Source organism: Trachinotus anak, unplaced genomic scaffold (assembly GCF_046630095.1).
Source record: "Trachinotus anak isolate AG129_WGS33_773 ecotype Australia unplaced genomic scaffold, CSIRO_AGI_Tana_v1 ptg000032l, whole genome shotgun sequence".
NCBI classification, from domain to species: Eukaryota; Metazoa; Chordata; class Actinopteri; order Carangiformes; family Carangidae; genus Trachinotus; species Trachinotus anak.
This window is the reverse complement of record NW_027273883.1, coordinates 20,879,253-20,904,273: the sequence shown is the minus strand read 5'-3', so window position 1 is coordinate 20,904,273 and position 25,021 is coordinate 20,879,253. Positions and strand designations below refer to the sequence as shown.

General features: G+C 40.5%; 2 protein-coding genes and 1 non-coding gene across 5 annotated transcripts; all 3 read right to left on the bottom strand.

Moving 5' to 3' along the window:
• Positions 1 to 185: 185 nt before the first annotated feature.
• Positions 186 to 20,469, bottom strand: LOC139613821 (ATPase family AAA domain-containing protein 2-like). 3 transcript variants are annotated; one of them, XM_071470741.1, is made up of 30 exons: positions 19,865 to 20,469; positions 18,517 to 18,671; positions 18,111 to 18,166; positions 17,800 to 17,983; positions 17,517 to 17,604; positions 17,339 to 17,417; positions 16,635 to 16,811; positions 16,191 to 16,311; positions 15,670 to 15,684; positions 14,875 to 14,976; positions 13,836 to 13,944; positions 13,461 to 13,576; positions 11,424 to 11,598; positions 11,095 to 11,183; positions 10,228 to 10,387; positions 9,722 to 9,812; positions 9,257 to 9,434; positions 8,998 to 9,134; positions 8,617 to 8,749; positions 6,969 to 7,155; positions 6,129 to 6,314; positions 5,870 to 6,005; positions 5,178 to 5,374; positions 4,607 to 4,766; positions 4,347 to 4,469; positions 3,740 to 3,913; positions 2,902 to 3,654; positions 2,534 to 2,667; positions 2,246 to 2,374; positions 186 to 395 (listed from the first exon to the last, which is right to left on the bottom strand). In XM_071470741.1, the coding sequence occupies exons 1-30, from the start codon at positions 20,057 to 20,059 to the stop codon at positions 363 to 365; spliced, it is 4,572 nt and encodes a 1,523-aa protein (XP_071326842.1). In that variant the 5' UTR covers positions 20,060 to 20,469; the 3' UTR covers positions 186 to 362. The 3 variants fall into 3 exon arrangements, with proteins under 3 accessions (XP_071326842.1, XP_071326844.1, XP_071326843.1); XM_071470743.1 differs by having other exon boundaries at positions 18,126 to 18,166; XM_071470742.1 differs by lacking the exon at positions 15,670 to 15,684.
• Positions 6,702 to 6,836, bottom strand: LOC139613963 (small nucleolar RNA SNORA5). The gene has a single exon (XR_011686859.1). It is a non-coding gene; the product is annotated as a small nucleolar RNA SNORA5 (small nucleolar RNA).
• A 132-nt stretch (positions 20,470 to 20,601) lies between the features above and the next one.
• Positions 20,602 to 25,000, bottom strand: psma2a (proteasome 20S subunit alpha 2a). The gene is made up of 8 exons (XM_071470748.1): positions 24,861 to 25,000; positions 24,245 to 24,321; positions 23,493 to 23,625; positions 22,567 to 22,689; positions 22,363 to 22,444; positions 21,915 to 21,988; positions 21,710 to 21,767; positions 20,602 to 21,597 (listed from the first exon to the last, which is right to left on the bottom strand). The coding sequence occupies exons 1-8, from the start codon at positions 24,899 to 24,901 to the stop codon at positions 21,481 to 21,483; spliced, it is 705 nt and encodes a 234-aa protein (XP_071326849.1). The 5' UTR covers positions 24,902 to 25,000; the 3' UTR covers positions 20,602 to 21,480.
• Positions 25,001 to 25,021: the final 21 nt, after the last annotated feature.

The window sequence follows — 25,021 nt, the reverse complement described above, 5'->3', positions numbered from 1 at the left end:
AGCAGCAATAGAAAGATAGCATACCATCTAAAACAGATGTCCCTTACATGCTGCAGTAGACAAGTGAATTAATGGTTTGACAGAAGTTATGGCAAAGGTCACATTATCAGCTATGACATGATTCTTCACAAGCTACAGCAGCATTAGTCTGAATGTTGAGCTCCCAAAAAGTCACATAACAACAGTTAGTGGAAGTCAATTTAATTAAATATAAACAAAAGAGGTTACAAAGTTTTAGCTAATGCACAAATAGAGGTGCCTGTAGATTTCTATGAAAATAGAACCACTGTTTGTATATTTACACAGCTCAGAGGATGATGAGCATAGTTACTATAAACTGTCACATTATCGTTGTAGGAAGGTCAACAGAAGTCTTCAATCTCCTGCTCCAACTCCTAATCAAATAAAAAAGACCAGAAAAGCACAACAGATTAGGAACATTACAGTAAAGCAAAAATAAGTCTACTGTCAAAAACATGACATATACATTTAATACTATATAACAATTAGCCCCACATAGAGGGGCATATTATGCTTCTCTTTATTTTCTGTCATATGTTGGATTTCCATGATGTTGGACGTAAAAGTGATCCCTGTGCGACAATGGCTCAGTTGTCAGATTGCTCTGAATGCTAGGTTTCCAATGGGGTTTTCTGCTCCTGGATTTCTTTATGGAGTCATTTGCTCCAAGTACGGCTTGTTCTCCCAAAACAAGCCACTTGAGCAGTATTATAGACATTTAATTAACCCCAGCATACAAATAACCAACAGTACAGGTTTAGTATACAGTTGTTTGTTGGCAGTAGATTAACATTTTAGTTTGGCATTTCCTGACTGCAGATGTTTTCCACTCCAGTTGGCATTTTAGTGCATTTCCCCACACATACACCTCTTACCAGGGGCATATATATATATATAGAAACTAGAATTACTGCCTCGCGGTTGTATGCCTCTGTCACTCAGACTGGTGTCAGATGATATCCCTGTTTATCCAGAGTCATGTAAAAGATTTAACCATTTGTGTGAAATTTTGTCACAGTTGCTGTGTGAAATAAGGACTTTGACCTTTGACCACCAAAGTATAATCAGTTCGTCTTTGAGTCCTATTGGACATTTGTGCCAGATTTGAAGAGGTTCCTTTGAGGCGTTCTTGAGATATTGTGTTCACAAGGCCAAAATCATGTTTTGTGAGGTCACAATGACCTTAACCTTTAACCGCCAAAACCTAATCAGTTTGTCCTTGAGTCCAGGTGAATGTTTTTATCAAATCTGAGGAAATTCCCTCCAGGCGTTATGGAGATATTGCGTTCTCAAGGCCAAAACTCTTATCAGTTCGTTCTTGCGTCCAAGTGAATGTTTGTGCCAAATTTGAAAAAGTCCCTGTCAAGGTGTTACTGAGATATGTACATGAGAAAGGGGCGTACAGACGGACAACCTGAAAATAATATGCCTCCGGGCTCTGAGGTATAACATTTTAGATAGATTGTGACTGAAAGGCTAAATCCACTGTCGTGTCACACAATAAGCATGTAATGGGTGTAATATTTACCAAACAGAGATATCCTACTATAACCTTTGTTGCCGGTGGTTTTCGTGCTGTCCACTCTAATATTCCAGATCAGATTTGAACTTGAACATGAACGGATTTCCAATCAATTTTATCACTTAGTTTTAGTTACTACTTAGTGTTGCAGTTTGCTTTCAGAACCAGCACACTGGTAAGAGGAAGAAGTAGTGCTCACAGATGCTGTGTGAGCTGCTCCTTGGTAGACTTCTGGATGTTCAGCCAATCAGACAGCAGACTTTTAAGGCGGCCCAAGCTAATACTGCATGTTTCAGTCAAAGGCTCAACAAAAGGGCTGCATAACAGGTGGTTTGAGATAAGTGAGGACTTTTTTTGGACTGTGAATCATACATTGTGCTCTATTGGAGTCCCAGAATAAAAATATAGAGCTGGAAACAAGCATAATAGGTCCTCTTTAAGGCTATGTAATTATCATTATCCTAGACATCTCCTGGACAACATTGCTATAATAAAATATATGAAAACTGAATATCTTAGGTTTTCTTGACTGCAGCCCTTCTGCAGACAACTGCAACCATTCAAGGACCCTACTACTGTTCACAGACATGGCTTCCTGAGGGCCATCGTTAAGGTTATTATTTCACACCTGTGCTGACAAGTCAGAATATCTACAGTGAAAAAAATGTCACATCTGCTCATCAGTGCAGTCAAGTTACCAACCTGTATTAGTGCTGTTTTGTTGAAGTCTCGTCTGTGTCTGTAAATGCTCTGACAGAGCAGTGCGTAGAGTTTCTCCAGCTTATAAACCTCATAACCCTCAGTCTTGGACACTACTCTGTCCAACAGCTCCTGAAAAAAATGAAGAAAGAGAAATGAAGGACACAGAAAGAGGAATGACACGCAGAAGCAGGCAAACTTAATAAACCAATTGGATGGGTCAATATAATAAGAGTGAATAGCTGACTGAAGAATGAGCAAGTGTGTGCAGACACCTATAGTATCCCACACCTTTAATTTGTCTCTGTCCACCACCAGAGGAGGAATTTCCTGGTCCAGGATCTGCAGAGCTTTGTCCACATCAATCATCTGCTGCTGCAGCACAGCGTTCTTTAGAGCTCGAGTCATTCGCCTCACGCTCCGCTCTGAGACACAAAACACGTGCACACAAAATATTAAGACCACTATGATAGATGACAGTCTGCTCACACATTGACTCAGAGGCCCCAAAAGCATAAAGGAACTCTGTGACTGCACTTTCCTATCTCTAGAAACACGACACTAGTGATTTTTTTAGCAAGGGATACAAGGTCAGCATTGATCTTCATATATTCTCTGCAGTTCACGAACCAAACTCTGAGACAGTAGTGATATCCAACCTGCGTTTATGTCTTCCTCTCCTCTGACAGCTGCAGAGGCATCTGTGCTTGAGGTTTCAGGTGCTTCCACCTCCATTGGCTCAGCATGGCTCTTCAGCTCTGCCTCCTCTGCTGTGGCTACCTTGTTGTTCTTGTCATCTGCCGGTGTTCCTGTTTGACATTTCTCTGTTTCAGTTTCTGTCAGCTTTTTGTCTTTAGTTTCACCACTTTCTGCTGTGCTGGATTTTCCCTGGGTATCTCCCCCTGTCTCAGTGTGGCTTTCCTTGTTAGTGTTCGCTGAAATGGTTTCACTGTTCTCATCTCCTCCCTCTGTCATCGCTTTGTTGTTGTCTTCTGACTGCCCTGGTTCATCTGTGACAGATTTATCCACCTTTTCTTTCTCATTCTGCGTATGGTCGTCATTTTCTGTTGATTCGCTTCCACACAGGACAACCTTGTCTTCAGCAGCCTGACTCCTCTCCTCTGTGCCCTTCTCCTCCTGGCTGTCCCGTTCCTTCACAGTGGGCCCTGAACTACCTTCCTGAGCTTCTGCAGGCCCTGATTCTACATCTACCACCATCTGATCCTCCTCTCCTCCAGTCCCCTCATCACGCTCTGCTCCTGTTTCCTTCTCAGCCTCCTCCTCATCATCCCCATCTTCCTCATCCTCGTCAGACCCTAACTGTGCGTCATCTCTGGACACGTGAGGAGAAGACTTCTTCTTTGCATATAAGCCAGCGGACCAGCGACTCTTCCGCCTTTTCTTCCTATGGGCTGGAGGAACAAAAAGGAGATTTATTTGCTATAGTTCTCTGATGTAAATTATTATTGTTGCTTTTTTAACTACAATAGGTTTTACCTGTGTTTTTAGGTGTTGTGACAGTAGAGACACTTGTATTGGGTGTAACAGCGGCTGTGGCTCCAGCTGGATCTCTTTGTAGGGTTAGGTCAGGGATCTTGGCCTCGGCAGGAGGTTTGAGCTGTTTGGGAAGGACGTGGTAATAGGAGGGAGCAAATTGGGCAGTGGAGCAACCTGAGGAAGGAAAAGTTAAAAAACAGAAAGCACACTGTTGTTTCCCACGTTTGCACCTTTGGTAGACTGCTTTTGACCTCCTAAACTGAAATGTCTGGTTTAAGTTGATGCAACAGTGCATTCTTGGTTTAAATAACAACCAAACTGTGGTTTAAAGGAAAATATTGAAAGAATAACAAATGTATATGATGAAATTAAATGTGGCAGTATGAAATTACAAGCAGAACCACTGTCTAAGATACTTTGTAAGAGGTTTTCAAAATTAGCTGCTACATATTAGAGTGAAATCATTCCAAGCGTAACTAAAATTATCTACACTGGTTAATATTTAAAACTAGGCTCACACAGAATGTGATAGTTAAAATTAGAGGCTAGGACAAAGTTAATCATGAGATTTCTGCCTTCTGCTACAACACACACACACAGCACTGACCTCTTGTGCTGCGTGATGCTTTGATCTCCTCACAAATCTTCTCAAAATCTTCATCCAGTTCATCTGTAATGATGGCATGGACGGTGTCCTTCAATGCACATGCTCTGTGGCGGATCTGACGATCTGGAGGAAACACACACACATGGCAAATTGGCTGATTTTATTTTAGTTCAGCATTTCGTTCATCAGCAAAGACTATATATAGATTTAATAAAAATGAATTGAATTGGATATTTACAGTATGTGTATGTAGTGCTCACCTGAGGGGTCCCTGTCCGGGTTGTATTCAAGGGCATTCTGCCAGATGAGATCCACATCTTGGAGGAACTCTTTCACTGTCCCATACTGATGGAGATCTATCTTGGAGAGAACTGTTGACAGGTCCATGGGCTTCTTGATCACCTCAGCGTAATCTGGAACCTGACACAAAAACAGACTGCTGTGAGTACGACCAGAGGGGGGAAGGAATCTAATTTAACACTGGAATTCAGTGTAAACAGTGGTCAGATACTTTTAGACTCCACTGCATAATCTACTGATATAAGCAACAGAATAAGCGTCAGTTGCAGATGCCATTTTAAAGTTGCTATGTGATGGATTTAAAAACGTCTGACTTTGGCGCTCCCCAGTGGTACTATTTAAAAAAAAAAAAAAAAAAAAAAAAAAAGGCAAACAGCAGTCTAGAAATGGACATGGGAAGAAAATAGACCACCACAGAATAAACCAATACTAAATAGAAAACTACTTCCTGGCTTAGTGGGAGGCACTACAAAGACAACAAAAACAAAACAACAATAAGGCGAAGAGAAAAGACCTTCATAAAACAGCTACCTCGTCTAAATCCACAGGCTTTGTAAAAGCCTTAAAGCGTTTGTCTTGGGACAGTCGGTTGGTGACATCACGCAGGAAGAGGCGGAGTTCCCTGAGGGTGTTTTCTTCCTGCTCCTCCAATTTTTGGGCCTCCTCTTCGGTCAGCTGACGTGGAGGAGGTGGAGGGGCAACAGGGAGCACCTCCAACACATGTAGCACTGAGAAGAGGAATGGCAGATGCAAATGCCCTCAAACCTCAGGCACACTTCATACACTCTGCTTATCTGTCAAATGCTGCTTTTGTCTTTTATCAGTGGTTTTTAATTAACACAGTACACTGTGCCCTAAAATATGCAGCATTTTCTGCTCTTATGTCCCACACTCCTGCTCCAGAGTTTAAGTTTACAAGCTTTATGTCCATTCTATACTTTTATACGTAAATATACACATACACGTTTTACCTACAACTGACAAATTATGATGGGTAATACATCACTGTGACACCAAATGCCCAAATTTAAAAAAATAAAATAAATAAAAATTAAATAAACTCTCTAAAATTTTTATTATACAATCCAACCACTGTCATGGATATTTCAGCCTATATTTCATTAACACACCCTGATTTTAGAAAAGCACCAAAGCCCATTTCACATACTACACAAAGTTAACTTAGATTTGTAGTGTTGAGTGGTAACTTGTGCATTTCTCACCAGCTTTTTTTTTTGAGACAGGGGCCTTGGCAGCCTGGTTAAGGATCAGGTCCTCAAAGAAGTTTCTTCTTTCTCTGGCGGTGGGGACCTGGATGTGGAAAACTTCTCCGTACTCCACCCGAAACAACTCCTGAACCTGAGGCCAGAAAATCAGAGATGAGGGAAGACATTTTTGTAGAGGAATGTATGTTTACCTGCCAAAATCCAATGCTTTGACATCTTATTTTAACTCCACATTGTATCACTATTCTTTTGATACCTCCATACTGAGTTGGTCGTATCGCAGGTTGCAGGTGGCGAGCAGCAGTATAGGGGAGAAGGCAGGGATTGAGCTAAGCAGGCTGAGGAAGGTCGCTCTTAAGGCAGGACCCACAGTTTCCCACCACTGCCCGATGTGAGGGATGTACAGGATGCTGGGAGAGGTCCGCTTGGCCTCAACAAAAATCTGCAGAACATATGAAATAGAAACCCTAATATATGATATGAATATTTACAAAGACTGGAAGTGAATCTACAGACAAGCATTCAGAACAGTGGCACATCCACAGACCACAAGATTAGAACTAGGGCTAGCTGATTAGCATACTAACTTTAATAGAATAAAAGTGATGATAAAGAAGAAAAATAAGTCTTTGCTGGAGACAGCTGTTAGTAAAGGAATGAAGTTTGATGCTGAACTCACAACCTTTCATCTAGCCTGGTCAGTGAACAGCTGTTGATACCAAAACTTACAAACAGTTCTTCAAAAGTGAGGATTTTTTTGCTTTTCTCTGGTTGTTTTAGAAAAATAAGCAATTTAAAGACATCCCTTTGGGCTTTGGTAATGTCTATAATTTGTCTGTAGTATATATTTATCCCCACTGTCCATGATGTAAGGAGGTGGGGCCCATGAACTACAGTCTCTGTGGCAGCCATTTTGGCCAGTGAAGTCCACTGTAAAGAACACACTGAATTTGACAAGGCTGCAAGAACAGAGAGCACCTCTAGGCTACATCAGTTCTGTGTGAGGGCTGATTGTATGGGTCCTAAGTCTGTTTAAATGTAAGTGACCCAACCCAAAGACATCCCATCAATTCTTATTGTTACTAATCTCATTTACCTGAGCACAAGTCTCTTCTGGTGCAGTTGCACTGGCTCCAAACAGCACGGCCATGTCCAGGGTGTACACAGTGAATTTCTCCAGAGCATGGAGGACAGCGGGACCCAGGTGGGAGCTCTGACCAGAGCCTGGTCTGCCCTCCAACAGCAGTCTGGGACGGTAGGATGTTGGCTGGCTTAGCACACTCCTACACAAGGAGAGACGACAGAGAAGGGCTCATTAAGTTGCTTAAATCATCTTCAAAAACATTTGAGTCATTGGGACAGCAGATGGCTTACAGCATTTTCAAAGTAAAGCAAAGATAAAGGAAGCAGAAGAAAGACTAGTACAAGACACAAGACTAGAAATCTAAACTCCACAGATACAGATGTAGACAAAACCACATTTATTACCATAGTAATTGTGGCATGTACAAATGTTTTAGCATCTTTCTTAAGTCTGTACTTAGCAAACCCCCCCATTTGGCTGATGACAGCATTTAAACACTTTTCATAGCCCAGCTTTCCATTCTTGATTTAGAAATTTTCACCCACTCTCCCTTGCAGATCATTTCAAATTCAAATTCAGAGATATTTTCAGACACTATGTCTAAGATCCACCAGCATATTTTCAGTGATGTTCCAGGCAGGGAACTGAGGGATATTCCCAAAGCTTGTCTTTGTTGAAGTAGTTCATTGTGGATTTTGGGGTCAGCTTTAGATCATTGTCCTGTTGTAAGAGCCAGCTTCCTTTCAGTCTCAAATAAAGCAGAGATAAAGGAAATAGAAGTAAGCCAAGTACTGACTGCAGGACATTTGAATCCAGAATTTGCTCATATTTAGCGGAATCCATTCTGGATATTTCCTGTGCCACATTTCTCTCACACAATCCCAAAGCAGAACACTGGGAGCCCCATGCGTAACAGTTAGCAAGGTGTTGTTTTCATCAAGTGCTCCTCCTTTTTTCTCCAAACACACTTTTCATGATTGTGGCCAAAGATGTTGCTTTGCATACTTCAGATGTTGACTTTACTGTGATTGTATGTAAGGTTTACTTCTGATGGCTCTTCCATGTAGACCCTGTTTGTGCATCAGTGCTTCACAGTGGAACAGTGAACCACCATCCATGTGTCAGCTAAACCTTCCTGCAGCTCCTGTGCAGTCATATGGAGGGTACTGCTTTGCCTTTCTGCCTGTGAGGTTTTATCTCAAAGTTTTCTTGGTCGCAGGATCATGTCTTGGCTTCCACAGTATCCCTAAACTTTCAAGCTGTGAACTGCCTCCCCTGCATGGTAGAGTCAGTTAGTTTCATTTTATTTCCTCAGTCTGTTGCTGAGAGGAACACATGATTTTTGAATGTTAACCACAAGATTAAGGTTCAGGAATAGTCAACAGCTGATAATTCCTACTGACAATTCTTGACTTGGTGTCAGTCGAGGTGCCAAATGAGCATTTTACCAGTTGTAGGGTGTCCATGAAATAATAAATAAATAAATAAATAAACAGTGCACAGACATTTGAAAATCACATTTTTATATATCTGTTTAATGCAGGGGACTAATATTTTGACTGTTAAATAATGTGAAATATTGCTTATTTACTAAAACGATGAGTAAACAAATAAACCTCCTTCCCGCATAACATTCCTTCCTGAATAATGGTTGACCTACCTGTTGAGGTTGAGGAGTCCCTTAGCAGCAGGTGTTTTGAGTTTAGAGTGAGGGGTCTGTAGGCTGGAGCAGATCTCCTCATCCTCATCCTCACTGAACATCAGGTCATCCTCAGACACACCACAGGCCACATCTGGAAATTAACACATAAGCACAAACACACACTACAGCAGTTATTCATAATGGCTGACTGAAGCCTCAAAAGAGGTTGGCAAATGAACAATCAATCTAGATGTTATATGTATCTGCAGTTACTTATTGACACGGGAAATTACTGAAATTAAATAAAAGAATGCAAGATCATGACCAGAACAAGTGAGGGCCAGAATAAATCAATGCAAAACAGAGCAAGAGAAGAGGACAAAGCAGGACTGTCCGTACCCTGTTCTCGCTTCCTCTTTAAGCCCTGCTCAGCATGCGGGAACACTCTGTTGACAGTGTGGAGGATGTTCTGCAGGGCGGAGCTCAGCAGAGGACGGATGGCAGGAATCAGGGCCTTGGCTGGTGACACTACAGCTCTTAAAAAATAAATAAATAAATAAATAAAAAAAATAAATCATAATTGGCATCATATTTACATATTTACTGACTGACAGAACAGTGTTTACATTCTAAAAAAGAGAGCATCAAAATAAGCTACCTCTGGGCAGCTGGCACCATCTTGGACATGGCGGACATAAAGTCTTTGTTTGTGATGGCAATGGAGTTGACATCAAGTACAAGTTTCTGTGATGAGGAGTAGATTTGAGGATAGCGACGCCGCAGTGCACACAGGGCAGCCTCTGAACACACTGCCTTGATGTCTGCTCCACAATAACCTGCCAAGTAAAGACAAACAGCTTGTTGTTCATGACCACTGAGACTGTCAGCAAACTTTAATCTGTAGTCCTGATGGTATCAAACTTTGTGCAAGTTTTTCCTTTAAAAGATTCATGGATGTAGTTGAAGGATTTTGGTTCTGGGGCACAGACTTTGTCCTGGGCTCATTCCAAGGTTTTCATTTAATTACACATTAAAGAAAAAAAATGTCTATTTTTGTTATTGTACCAAGTTGGAGAAGTTCAGTGTATTTTTTGAGCAGTTGGGAATCACAATGCAAACATACCAACACATTTATCAGCCAATTCCTCCAGAAAAGTGTCGGAGGGTGGAGGTGTCCACTGTCTGGTGTGGATCTTCAGAATGTCCTTTCTAGCCTGCCATGAAAATCAAATCACACCATTTCAAGTTGAGAACCAAAACTCAACCAAGAGTGAGCTCAGAGTTGCTTTTTTGTTTTTTTGTTTTCTAAAACTTGAAGGATGCTGCTGACTTTAAAACATGTTACAGTATAAACATCGACCAGAGTAATATAATCAGTATGATAGTACAGTTCACGACTCTTTGAACTGAGACAATTCAGAGAATCAGGAGATCCTAAAGGACCAGGTTCACATCTCAAGAAGTTGCTATGCATACAGAAAACCAAAAAAACTTTAACAGGAGCGACAGCTGCCACTACATGGAAATTACATTGCTCCACATCATCATGTGTGTCTGTTGGATTTTGAAGATTTATAATGATTTGTAAACAACCTTATATTATCTCTGGCAAACAGTAAAGGGTATCACCTCTCTGTCAGGCAGGCCGAAGAGGAACTCTCTGTCAAAGCGTCCTGGTCTTCTCAGAGCTGGGTCGATGGAGTCCAGTCTGTTTGTGGCTCCTATCACAACAATCTCTCCTCTACCATCTAATCCATCCATCAGAGCCAGGAGGGTCGACACAATAGAACTACACACAAAGAGTACAATCAGTCATGGTCAGTTGAATGTGCTGAAATGTAGTGAAGACTATATTCAAGTCAAAGATTTAGTCTTTGCAACAGCAACACTGTGTGTATCAGTATCATGCAAACTGCTGTAGCTTCTGATGGATGCAAGATCTCCTATGAAGACATTAGAATAGTAACTTGCTACTGTAATAAATGTTCACTCACTGAAAATTATTTTCTATTTTTATAGCTGTATTTCCTGCTTTGCCACCGATGAGCCATAAATTATTTGTGTGTGTGACAGATATGCAATGGTTGTATACTTTCTTTGTTTTCAATTCTGAGTGAGATGCATTTATGTAGCAGTAGTTACAGATTCTAGATGGTACACAACATAAAAAAGGAGGTTATATGCACATTTTCTCTGCTACCTTGCTGGTAGCAGGTGGTGGTGATGGTTGCATGCCAAGAGCCACAGCCATCGTTGAGTTTACAAGACAAAAGGTAGGACTACACCATTTAGACTGGACGAACAAGAACTAACATTGACGTTGCAGCTCTTGGTATGAGGAATGAGGTTTGATGCTGAACTTGCAACATTTTTTCTAGACTGTGGTAAGTAAGCAGCTGTTAATGCTAACATTAGCTATGTAGCAATAGCAAAAACTTACATTTAACCCCTTTAATCATCACACATCTACATTATAAACTAAGGAGCATGGCTGACCTGTGGATCTGGTCTTGACGGCTGGACCTGACTGGAGCCAAGCCATCAATCTCGTCGAAGAAGATGATGGATGGACGCATTTGGTATGCCTACAAAGAATTCACAGACTGAATTATCTTCATACCTGATGCTTATAATGTACAGACATTAACTTAGTTTATTCTACTCTACAAGTTAATGTATCAAAATAGAATAAGTTAGGTTTTTCAATAAATGATTTCTGATGTCCTTTGTTGATAGTTTTCCAATAAAGTTTGAAATAAAGGAAAAAATCTCAAGCATCCCTGAGAGTCTCAGCATGTTGTAGCCTGAAGTAGAGTTTGGTTTACCTGGTCAAACAGCAGGCGTAGCTGTCTCTCAGATTCTCCCACCCACTTACTGAGGCAGTCAGCTCCTTTTCTCATGAAGAACGACACCTTTCTTTCCCCTTGACTGCACTCATTGGCCAGCGCTCTGGCTACAAGGGTTTTCCCTGTGCCTGGTGGACCATAAAATAGACAGCCCCTAAAGACAAAAAAAAACAAGACAAAGACCAATAATGGGAATTTCATTAGGATTTAATTGGGATTAAAACCCAGCCCGAGGCAGCAGCAGACTGAGAACAGAAAGGACACAAAGAGAAGAAAGGAAAGCAGGAGACAGAGTGAGAGAAATGAATTAAAATATACAGCAGTAAACACACTTTGTAGACAGGACTTTCACCACTCAAGTTGTCCTAGAAATAGACACGAACAAAAACTGCAGTCAAGAGGAATTTTAGAAAGAGATTGTTTTATCTGAGCCTTTCTGTAACAACCACCGCAGTTCAGTTTCCCAAAGAAAAAATGTTTATTCATATAATTAAAACTTAAATACATGTAAAACATGTTAAAAATGCTACATCCATTAATCATGTTTTGAGAGTGCAACTTGTCTTGAGTAAATTGAACTTGAACTAAATGATGAAGATGCACCATTTTGTACTTTGTACACACACTTTGTACAAACTTGTGAACAGGAGTGAAACAGTTACCGGTTTCATGCTATACGGTAGAAATGCCAGATGGTTAGTACTAACGTTTAAATTTAAATTATCACTATAACTGTTTACTACGGTGGTAAATTACTGTTGTTAATTTGACTCACATTAGGTTCTATATGGCATCAGCCAGCAACATGGGTTTGTTGTGTATCATTCAAAACATGGTGGAAGGCAGTGACAGTGCTGCTCTGGGGATTTTTCAGCCTTCCATTACCTTTTTACACCAAAGTTAGCAGGTATAAGCAGGTTTTTAAATGCAAGTAAGCCCACATAAAGGCGCTGCCAGATGAGTTTGCCTTTTTATTTAAAGCAATGTCATCACGTGCACAGAGCACAGACACAGACGCAAGAGAGAAGAGTGAGCTGCTAGCCACTGGGCATACCTGTGAGGCGCTTCGATTTGTGACTGTGTGTTTTTAAAACTTATGTCAGGGCTGCAGCTCACTGTTTCATCCCAGAGCTTAGTGTAGCTGCGGACAGGTGTGTCTACAGTATCTGTGCTCTGAAAGACGTTGCAGCACAGAATATTATAATAATAATAATAATAATAATAATAATAATAGTACAGTTGCTTTTCCCTTATTCACAGAGTGGGCATGCAGCAGATGAATTCAGTTCTAGTACTGGTCCCTGCTCCTCAATTATGACACAGATGTGTTGGACATGTCTTTATTTTAATGTTTAAATGCAAACGTTCCCTTGGTGAAATGATTTCAGATTGTGTTATTACTTTTTGAACATTTTCCGCACATTTTAACTGTACTGTGATAATACTGATAACCGAGATAATTTTGGTCACTATAATCGTGATATTTTTAATATTGTTTCATATCGACTTGTAAAACTATAACTTTGCTCACTGTAATGGAGGGTGGTGTTCCCTTTGGCTACTCTCAAAAGAACCCTTAATTAAAATAAAGAACCCTGTTAAAGTAGTGGCAAACTATAACTGGAGAAATTTTTTATAGCGCTTCCAACAAATAGGCTTAAGCCAATTTTTGATAAAAATCACTTGGCTTCAACTTAAATAAATCTGACATTAGAGCACCTTACCTCACTCTTTTCAAACTAAATGTTTTGCCACACACCTGTCTGAGTTGTATGCACTGCAGTAACTGAGGCTTCTCTGTGCGCAGCCGCCTGACTAGCATCTACTGACAGTCTGCATGTGAGGGATTTAGGGAACATCTGGAAATTGTGGTACAGCAAATAAGTTGGGTTACACACGTGGGTATCCACATTGGTCACCCACAACGCCACACCACCCACCACCACAATTCTCAACCAGTGGAAAACACTTTATGCAAGCAAGCATGCCATTTTCACTGTTTTAAACACACTTTACCTCGGTGGCTGTATCTTGAACCTTTCAAAGACTTCTGGGTAGAGGAGAGGGAAGACCACCATCTCCTTCAGCGCTGAGATGTGTCTACTCAGTCCTCCAATGCTGTCAAAGCATACCTGCATCACAAACGGTGTTATGTTAATATTGTTTCCTCTAATTCTTCTTTGTAAACACCTCAAAAAGAGGGGTGATCTTACAGTTTATTGTATTTTAATTTAAATGTGACATCATATTTAAAAGGTGTGAAATATGGCATATGTGTGTACCTTGTTTTTCAGAATGCACCTTCAAAAACATAATCAGGGTAGTCTTATGTTTGCATCAATAGAGTAGTGGGTACGGTCCCTGTTTAATCAGTCTGCCACATGTTCTTACCGTCCTGTCTATGTGCATGGGGTCCACATCAGCGAGGCTGGATCCAATCTTCATCCTGTCCTTGTGGATTCCCAGCAGGTCTTCTTTCACCAGGTTCATAGGTAGACATCTGCATGAAAAACATAGAAAACACAAATATCATTGTTCAACAGATTCAGTTACTAATTGGCCCCACCCTATCTGTAAATATGACTATAGGAGGTTGTCATTATGTAACAGGATGGTGGGCTGTGACAACATGCAAGAGTAATCTAGCATCATTCTTTCTTAACAGACTCTTTAAGACACATTTGTGAGCTTTTCCTGTCTTATTCCCTTCACACTGCAGGAATTAAAAGGTCAATTAGTGAACAAGAGCAGTGGCTCCCAACCTGTGCGCTGGGGCCCACTGGTGGGCTGCAAAGGTATTGCAAGAGGGCAGATTAATTATGATGTTGTCAAATGTTTTAAAATGAAATGATATTTAAAAATATAAAAAATGTTGAACAACTCCTTTCATTGTTTTTTTTCTTGTATTAAGGCCTATGACTGTGATAAGCCAATGGAAGGAACTTTGATAAGTGTCGCTGGTCGGACCACATTGTGTACTTGTTTGTCATCTCTGTCGAACGGCACGATAAAAGTTTACATCCATGGCAAAAACTGGAGTATCAAAATGGATAGCTGGTTAACAACAGGAAGAATTAAAAAGAAGAGAGACTCAAGAGACAGGTTTTAGATTGACATCTCTCTCCTGTCAAACAAAAAGAAACACTGAGCTTCCCCTGCTTTCAATTTAATCCTGAATCTCCAATCGTTATCATTAAAATAAAAAGTGCTCTGAGAACCTCTTATTTGGCCTCTGTATTGTTACCGTGTCAGTTGTGAGGAGCAACATTTTTGAGACTTTCAAGTGAGCCATAAGTTAGAAAATGTTGGGAACCAATGACCTAGGAACATGAAACTTGCTTTGTTTATTTTTGTGTTCCACCTATATTCTGAAGAACACTGCTGCTGTGTACCTGTACTTGTGCTGTATAACAGCTGCTGCTAAACTCACCTGTTGACTGACCGGCTCCTGTTCTTACTCCTCCGTCTCTGGAATTTATCATCGTCTGAAGATGAAGAGGTGGAGTCGCTACTGTGGATGGCATGTCTCCTTCTGAAAGGGCAAAGAATGCAAAGACAGTTCATAGTAAATAAAGAGATCCAACAACATCAAGGTTAGGTCTCTGCAACAACACAGGAATTAATGTTGATAAGTGACAACATTAAAAACTATCTTGAACCTGAACACACAAATTCTGACAAACAAAAACATAAAAATACACAACACTATTAACAGTCACTTATAAGAAAGTATTTACATACACAAACACATTGCTGTGGTAATGGTGATAATGCATGAATTTAGAAAAAAAAAATTCATGGAGAGGAATTTGATTATATGAAGTGTGCAACACCACACGGGTGACTCATCCAGCCAGTTGAAATGACACCATCACCATGCATGAAACCTGACTAACGCACCACCTGCACGACACACAAGGAGTGGTTGACTTTAAAAACCAAGCAATAAATCAAGTACACAAAATTCATCGACAAGGGACACTTGTGATAAGATGCATATAAAATACGCTAAATTGTGGCTAAAAGAAACTCAGCTTTCAAACCATGGATCTTTCGTTGTCTAAACAACACTAAGAAAAAATGCAAAGTTTGGTTAAAACTTGGTTCAACGTCTCAATATTTCAACCGACCAACAACCACAGTGCTAGCAGAAACAGACAGCCCCCCAAAGACAAGCTACAGACTAACCATAAACACTAGCAAAGACAAATAGCGAAGGTCTTACCTCTCAGAACTACTCCTGAGGGTGGGAGGAATCAGAAAAAAGAGGAAAAAGAGGATTTTTGGAATGGATTTTACACATGATGATAACGACTGTAGCAACTGTAGATGTAAATATATGACCTAACTTTTTTTGTGCAACCATGTGTGTGAGTGTATGAGCTATGAGTACGTCAAACAATGTAATAGCTGCCAAACTATGAAGAAGTGACTTATTAAAGGGCTCTATCTTAAGACAGGACGGATCTGTTCCAATGTTATGACTAAAGCTTGCCCTGGTTGCCTCAGTAATAAACTAACATTTGTAACATATACAAATTTAAGAATGATTATGGGTGCAATCCTGTTCTGGTTACTGTGCAAGTCAGACCACTTTCACTGACTGCTACAGTAAGATGGAAGATTAAATTCAGAAGGTATTAATCTGACCATCAAGTGTTAGTGAGAAAACAGGTCCCTCAACTGCAGATGTTTTTATTTACTCAGTTTCAGAGTAATGTGTGGCGACTGAGCTGTCATACTGACCGGCTGGTTCTCCTCCTGTTGTATGGGCTCCTGGGGGCCGTGGAGCTGAATCTGAACCTGCGTCTGGTAGGAGATGAGTGGTCCTTGAAGTACATGCTGCGTTTCCTGGGCTCTCTGGGTTCTGACAAAATATTTACAAACCTCAAACTATGTCAACTGTTCAAGTAATGGCAAGCAGAAACACTGGCGATGGTCCGACCAATGAGAATTTGGTTGGACAACAGTTTATTGACCAACCAATCAACCAGGGGACCACAGCCCTATTAACATTAAAATCAAATAAATTTTTTCATCTATTATCAGATTTCAAGTAACAGAACTGTCTCAAAAAGGCCTTTTATGTAATTTAAGAGTCTAAAATTAACATTTTCACATTCTGGCACATCCACCATGTAAACTATATCAATCCAAGAAATGACCAAGAGTTTTGAAATGAAACAGTACCATCCTGCGGGGCCTGGTAGCGAACCACGGTCTTTCGCTGTCTGAAGTCATAGCGCCTCTGGTTTTCTTCTTCCTCATCCTCACCATCCTCATCCTCATCCTCATCATCTTCTTCCTCCTCCTCATCGTCTTCTCTGTCTTCCTCCTCTTCTTCATCATGATCATCCTCATCCCCTCCTGAGAATTAAAAAAAAACAAAAAAAAAAAAAACGAAAACATAAACTACCATGAAGACTCTACATACAAAATGAATGGTACTTTTCTTCTTCTTCATCATCATCATCATCATCATCATCATCATTATTATATTTTTTTTCTCACATTGAGGCTGTTGCAGTTTTAAAAATACACACAATGGGTCTCCAACCCTACTTAGGTTTATTAGCACTGATGTGGGTTTAAGATCATTTTACAACAGAATTTCAAATTTATCTGCTAGCTGACTAGTTAATGTGCCTGTTTGAAATAGAGCCACTACAGACACATGAAGCACTCAGCTCAACTGAAGAGGCACTGGAGAGCTGATGCAATAATCAAATCATTGCCATTGCATGAAAATTAAAGCAGCTTTGCAAATTCACAAAACATTGTTGAAAATATCGTATTTACACACAACCTCTACACAACTGGATGGACTCAGACCAGCATGCTTTGTATCCTACAGCTATATACCTTATGTCATTACTAAACCTAATCCATCTTACCTTGGTTCTCCTTAGTGTCTTTACTCTCCACATTCGTCCTCAGAGACCTTAGCATTCGGCCCCTGGTGTAAACACCCAGCTGCTCAGAGGGAACAGGTCAAATTCTTATTAACTCACTGTTCTGATATTTCTCTCAGCTTGAAAATAAAAAAGCGATGTTTCGTGATTAGGTTTTTACCTCTTCTTGATTGTCTCTATCTCTGCTCCTCAGTCTGCGCCTCATCTTCTGCATGTCATCCATCTTCTGGAGGACAGCTTCAGCAGTGCTGAGGTTACATTAGAGAAAGTTAACTTAAAGAAGTTTATCATGAAATTAACAACTCATTAGCTTTAAACTGAGCCCCATAGTTCTTTATGTATGTGTTTTCATTACTTGAGATGGTGCTGCAGCTTTATTTTCTACAGAACCAGTGGGGGAGGTAGGAACTAGAACAAACTGGAGTAATTGTTGCTAAACTCACTTGGTGATGAGGCGGTCGTAGAGCACTGACTGTTTGCGGGAATCCAGCTTGTATCTGGTAATTCGGGAGCTACGTCGCACTGAGCGATCCTCCTCCTCCTCCTCTTCCTCCTCCACTTCTCGGCTCTGTAGGTTAAAACGGCTCCTCCTGGGAGTGGACGATGCCTCCACTTCTTCTGGAACATCTGGAGCACCAACAGAAGCCCTATTTGTTAGCCTGTTAGTAGTGCAGACCCTCCTAAAAACAAATTCCCTGTGCTATGTAATCTAAGCACGAAGTGCTCTATGGAAAAACACTGTAGCAAACTGTACCTGCTTGCTGCTTACCGCTGGATGCTTTCCCCTCTCTCTGCAGCCTGGAAGATTTCCTGAAGACAGAAAGGACATATGAAATCAAAAATGAGTTCCTTATGTCATTTCACAGCATTTTGTATTTTCCAGAACTACAGATATGAGCACAAATTTTGCCATATTTAGTAAAAAACCTCAAATCATTTTTGTTTTTATTCCTTTAACAGCTGATGTACATTTACGGCATTATGAACCTACATGTTTGCTATTACAACAGAGACCCTGCAATGACCATGAGTCATATTTAGTTTGACTTTTAGTTCTGGACAGTTTTCCACATTTAATCCCTAACCTGCAAAATCTACAGGCTGGCTAAATATTGACTCCTATAATTAAATAGCAATCAAGGTGAGTGACGCCCTATTACCTGGTGCAGAAGCCTCCAACCTTGTCTTCATTCACAGGCGAGCTGGTCTTTGGCTCCATGTCAGCAAAGGAGACCTCTAGTTTACCTCTCTGTCCTCTGGTCCTCAGAGAGTGATGGAGACCATTTCCCTCATCCTGCTTCATATTAGCATGTCCCTGCAACAGTCACATCGCAAGTTTATCATTTACAGTAATTGCAGTGTCTGTTTTCAAGAATTCTAATTAATCATGGCCTGCGATGAAGAATATTTATTTAAATAACTGCCACTTCTCCGGAAAACTTAAGTGGGACACACATCTAAAAATCAGTTGTTACTATGACTGTCTATTTTGCAGTGGCCAGTACGAATGTGAAGCAAACTGTGTAAGCTCATCAACATTCACATATAACATTATCCATAATCTCTATTCTTCTCAATTCAAATTCTATTTTACAAATTGTAAAAGTTCATACAACAACCAGAGAGCGACGGGCACACTTCTCATAGCTGCAAAAGTGACAAATACCTTAGCGTTCTTCTGCCACTGAACCATCCGCTTATGGGGTTCCTGAATGTGTAGGGGGTGTTTTGTTTTTGTTTTGGAACTAGGTCCTAAGAGTCAAGCAACATTTTACTGAAAACCATTTCACTCCCAGGACACTCTTTACAAAAGTAGTTTATAATAAATATAACTAAACACCAATGCCAAGCATAAATGCACAGACAAAATAAAACAAGCTTGTAAAACTGGGGTCAAGAAAGCTGTAGTAGAGTCTAATTTGCAAAATAGAGCCTCTGTGAAAATTTTTGGGTCACAGTCTATTGAGTGCATTTAGTATTTCTTTTCTGTTATGAAGTAACAGAGGAGTAAGATAAGGTTTAATGAATGGATGAATGAATGAGTTGGTGAATAAACAGATTACCCACCCCCTCTTCCAAATCTTTCCCATACAACCATAACACATCCAGTTGCTGGGCAATTAACTTCTGACATCTGGGAAATTAACTTGGCAACCTGGTTACCTATAGTGCTGTTTATGGCCATTGCACATACCACTGAACAGGACATTACATTTGAGACTATTTACTGGCTGTATAATTTGGACTAGGGAGGTTATAAATTGCCGTTGCGTATGAATTAATAGATGTGCAATAGACATGCGATTTTCAGTAAACTGTTAGGAGAGACTTCTGGTGCTCATTCAGATAACTTGTCAGTAGCCCAACTAAGTTGACAAGTTGTCAATGTAGCTAGTTAGCTTAGCACGCTAGCAAAACTAGCACAGCAAAGTTACGTTCATAAATAATTAATCCACCTAACATATGATAATATATCATCTAACAAGCTGTCTAGGTGAGTATTCTTACATTCACAGTGTTGGTTTCGGGGCTGCTGAAGCTATCATCCAGGGCCCGAGAGGACCGGGTCAACCGGGCGGACTTTCGCTGCGACGCGGGAAGCAGCGACAGAAACTCGGAGCTCGTATCCAACTCCATCGACCTCCTCTTCGGAGTTGCCACCGGATCAGCGCCGACACTGCCGCTGCTGCGTAGTATCACCATCTTGACTTCAAATCGACCTTATACCGGCACGAACGACGGATGATCGGCCACAACTCTGCCTTAAAAAGTGTGATTGTTACTGTGCCGCCAACATAGCACAGATAACGGTAGATATCCCCCAGCTGACGGACACCAGGACCTCCTGACTAAACCCTTGATTTCTGGCGCCATAAACGTCATCGGAGGTTATGAGGTAAGTAGCCAGGAGCTGCCGCCAGGAAAAATAGATCTTTTGACAAAACAGGACACGGAGTCAAACTGTAAACGCGTTTTTATTTTGATCATAATCGACGATGCAGACTATTTGCATGGGTACTGTTATTTTCGTAACCACATCAGTCTCGGTATTATTTCACCTCTAACATTAGCGGAGCGATACGTACACAATTTGAAAAGGTGTCCCGGTTGGTGTTAAAGCGCGCTCATTACGTACACAGACCGTGCACCGAGAGCACATCCACACTTTACACATCAAACACCAAAACAGCTCTAAGCTGCCACTGCCAAACAAAACAAAATCATTTAAAACACGGAGTCAAGAGTATGTCATCATCTTTTATTTGAACGTGACAGATTACAGAAGAGAAAATACAAACTCTAGAATTGTTTCTAGCCTGAAAAAAAGTACATTTTGTAAAACCGCTGTACAGGCAACCAGATCCTGACTAAACTCTCAAAATATTCCACTGTATCCTCTCTACCTGCTCTTTTTTTGTTTATTCTCCTTCCTAAGGTGTTGAAGTGTTACTGATGAAGTGCATTTAGGAGACGGAGGGAACATGTGAGTGTTCAGGGCGAATAAATGACGGATGTGAGGCCCAGGCCTTGTCTAGTGGCCTCTAATATGTGTTAGCCTTGATACCATTTAAATTTTTATTTTATTTTGCCACAGTTCATTTGTCACACTTGGCAATGGCAACAAGCAATCCAATTTTGAACAAATACATAATGCAGCACTTGAGTTGTAAACCAATAGTATTGGCCTTGCAACAGTACTGAGAAAGAAGAAAACTGAGGGATTCAATGGAAGACTTGAGACTTCACTCAGAGCCCACATTCCTTTTCATATGCACAGTAGCCAGCAGTCACATTTCACAGTAACAGGGTATGTGTTTGACAACAAAGCCAATTAGTCTTAAGTCTGGCATCTCACAGCCACTGATGGAGTTTGGTCAATGCAGCTTTGAGTGGCAGCCACTTTAGCTGTAAACACACAAAAGCTGTCTGTTTAAGTAAACAGGTCTAGGGATGATCTACATTAACAATCTTGGATATGGTGAAGTTATGATGGGCATCCCCCCATTTTTTCAGGGCAGAAACATGAAAAACTGGTTTATGATGTGTCATGAGACTGTTGGCTACTATGCTGCTGCCTTTGTCTTGAAATGTGGCAGAAAGTCCTGTCACCAGGCAGGGCATGATCACGCAATGGCAGCCAGGTAGTCTTTCACCTCTGCTGGGGTGAGTCTTTTGAAGCCGGCCTCATTGCAGATCCCCACCTCAATGTTTTCCTCTGTCATCTGACCCTCGAAACTCTCCTTTAACACAGAGATAGAGGAGTGTAAATGACTGATAATAAAAAGGAGAAACAGTGTAACAGCAAAGATAAGAGTCCAATATCCTGCGTATTTTATATAATTAACAATATACCTTCAGCGTCAAGATGGCTGTGTGGATGGCATCTTCCAATTCCAGATCATTGTTATACCTGGAGAAGGAAAACAAAGTGGTCATCCACCAATCTGTTCTGTGTGCATCAAGCTCAGCCCATTGAATAAAAATCTGCATCTATACATCTGTGGTTGCAACATGATTTTCATTCTTCAAAAAAATGCCTTTAATTGTAAACTCATACCTTTTCTCGAGGAATGTTTTTCCATTTACATAGTTCTTTCCCATGGCTGTGGCTTTCCATGCAAAATATGCACCCTGCCAATCGAGAAGAAGAAAAAACCCTTTAGGCCAGTAAGGAGGTTATACCTTCAACATACAGACTATTAAAAAGCTTCTAATTTACATTAAATTACTGCAGGATGAGAATGAATGTGTTAGTGTTGAGCACATTCCTAAGAGACAAGACACACATGCTATACTTAAAGAAAGAGTATAACTACAAGTTTTGGGGAACTGCTTGACAGCTTAGAAATGTGAAATTATTAGTTTATCCAAGATAAAAACGAGTGGTACATAGTGGTATATATCCAGCAATCCAGGTTGAATCTGCTCTGAATGGCACAGTAAGTAGCTGAGGAGAAATATTGTTTTTCAACATATTTAGAAAAGAGAACATGAATACAACATACAGAGGGGTCTGACTGGAACAGGTAGGGGTGGTCTTCATCCCATCCAGCTATCAGCAATGATACACCAAATGGACGCACTCCACTGGAAGAGAAAACAAGACAGGCTCAGTCTAAGTATTCTGACTGAATACATCTTACCTCAAAAATACCAATGTGATGTGTACATAATCATATATGCATTCATCTGTCTTAGTGAATACACACCCAGACTGTGTGTACTCCTGCATCACAGAGGCCACTCTCTGGACAAGCTGGCCTGTGGGGATTGGCTCCTGGTAAACCAGGAAGTACTGTTGTGCCAACTTTCGGGCCCGTCGAACTAAAACCCTGCAAAGAGGAGACAACTCATTAAGCCTTCGGTATATGTGAGATCAAGTGGTCATCTTCTGCATTTCTCACAAAGCCAACAAAGTCCTTCATGATTTTTTTTTTATTTTAATACTGTACACACAAGACATGGGTATGTTCCACTCCAAAGACCATAAAGCATGAAACTCATAAATATCAAGTGTTTGTGTGAGCACAAGACATAGGGCTAGTTGTAGAGTGTAGATGCCTGGCCTCTAATCAATATGTATTTGAGTGTGGGATGCAAGGCTGTGCTGCCAGGTGTCATTCACAATGAACAGCAGCTGTCACTGTCCCAGTTTTTTAAATATGTGTATGTCCCATTAAATTTAACTTACCAATACTAAAGAGAAAATGATCACCCAAGAGAAATCATACAAGAAACATTTAATCGTGTCAGTAATACAAACTAGCCACCACCAAGATATTTGGTTTCTTAAATTACAAATGTTTTTTTAGCAGGTGATTCTAAAATCTCAAGTTGGAGCACCAGACATCAATAGCTGTCTGTAACATAGAACATCAATCTAAAAACTCCATGGCATTCTTTGTGATAGATCACAATGTATAATATATACAGTTTGTTGAATGGTTAAAACATGCCAATCCTCTGATATATTAATTTTACAACAGACAGGATAAGGCTAGAATTTCTGCTGAGTAAGCTGATAGTGAACGATCTGCTGCTCTATAGTGCATTTACTGGCTGGTGTACATCACATAGATGGTACTTATTGTCTGATGCTAGAAAACAAAGGCAAGCTGCTGAAAACAGTCCCCACCTGTAGTCAGGCCCCATGCCGCTGTAGACCATGCCTATGTGTTTAGTGATGGGCTCCACTTTATGGACACTCTGCTCATCATACAGAATGGACTTCTGTTTCTTCTCTGTTGCCAGGACAACGCCATTTGAAGCTGAAAATCAAGGACAACACCACAGTTAGAGTCTTCACAAATCAAATAGATTTTTTCCTAACCAGTTTCAACTATGTAATTAATGCACCGCCTTTAGAGATCCTTTTGACAGCTAAGGTTGCAGTACTGGTGTCTACTAAGATGGGCCACTGACAAGTCCTGACAAATGACACATCCTTTACTATTAGGAAAAACTGCAGACAGAAAGGCAAAACTATAGCATGTATTACTTCTCCACACTGTATCAGATGTACCATTTGTTTTGTTTTTTTAATGGTATTAACTAACTAACCTAACTGCATTTTCCACATTAAAGTCAGGAGAATTACTACAAACAAGTGACAATATATAAGAAACTATTTAGATCCAATTCATGCGTTTCTGTGTTAACTTACCTTCTAGTAATAAATACCAGTGATGATTATACACCTTTCCAATGAGAGAGTCTGATAATTATCATACTTTAAATTGATGTGGTTCATTGTCCAACTTAATACAGCTCTTCTTTTAAAGGCATTTCACTTCTAAGGCAATAATAATATATAATAAAGAGCCATAACCCAATTTTGTTGCAAAACCCACAGTTTAATATGATCCATTAATTTCCAGGAGTCCATACCTTTGATGCCAACTGAGGGAGCTCCGGCTGCTACAGCCGCCAGGGCATACTCAATCTGGACCAGTTTCCCAGACGGGCTGCAGGAGGAAACATAGGATGTTGGATTACTATGCAGTAAAGCGGATGAGAAACCAACTTAATTAAATGAACATGCAACAACAACTTCAGTTTAAAAACCGGACTTACAATTAACAAGGCGAAACTGAAAGCAAAAGCTAAAATAACTGACTCATCTGAGCTAACTTAGCGCTAGCTAAGATTAAAATTAGTCTCTAATATATAAAACCGACCTGTTTCATTCTGTTCAGTTATTGGCTCAAAATTCAACAATTCGGGGAGTTTTTATTATCGATATCAGAAAAGAGGAGACACTTGACCGTGTCATTTAAAAACCTGTTAGCCACGATGCTAACAGTTAACGTTAGCCAATTCATTGCACTGCCCGGCAATGACAGTGCACCAACTACAGCGGCTCCCAAAACCCTCTTTTCAAATCAAAACAGAAAACAGCGCAAACATTTATCGACCTGCTAGCTGTTATTTAGTAACAACCGCCACTGGCTGCATGGTTAGATGTGTTTTTTGTAATTTCACGACAATTTTTAACAAAGTTTACCTAAATGTGGTGAGGGAGAAACTGTAGCCTCGCTCCGCCATCTTGTTCTTCTTCTTCTGCTCTGTGTTGACCGGAGACCTGCAAATCAACTTCACTGTGTGTATACTGCCTCCTATAAAGACTCCACACAAACCACCACCAAAATGTTGTTCAGAAACCAA

Bases quoted from the DNA above. Each gene is read 5' to 3' on its own strand.
- LOC139613821 (XM_071470741.1), bottom strand. From the start codon at position 20,059: ATGGTGATACTACGCAGCAGCGGCAGTGTCGGCGCTGATCCGGTGGCA. The intron at 6,315-6,968 runs GTAAATGAGATT...TATGTTCTGCAG, and splicing joins CAGAAGAGACTTGTGCTCAG to ATTTTTGTTGAGGCCAAGCG. The intron at 3,655-3,739 runs GTAAAACCTATT...TTGTTCCTCCAG, and splicing joins CACAACACCTAAAAACACAG to CCCATAGGAAGAAAAGGCGG.
- psma2a (XM_071470748.1), bottom strand. From the start codon at position 24,901: ATGGCGGAGCGAGGCTACAGTTTCTCCCTCACCACATTTAG. The intron at 22,445-22,566 runs GTGTGTATTCAC...TTTCTCTTCCAG, and splicing joins CAGGAGTACACACAGTCTGG to TGGAGTGCGTCCATTTGGTG. The intron at 21,989-22,362 runs GTATGTTGTATT...CTCGATTGGCAG, and splicing joins TGTTCCAGTCAGACCCCTCT to GGTGCATATTTTGCATGGAA.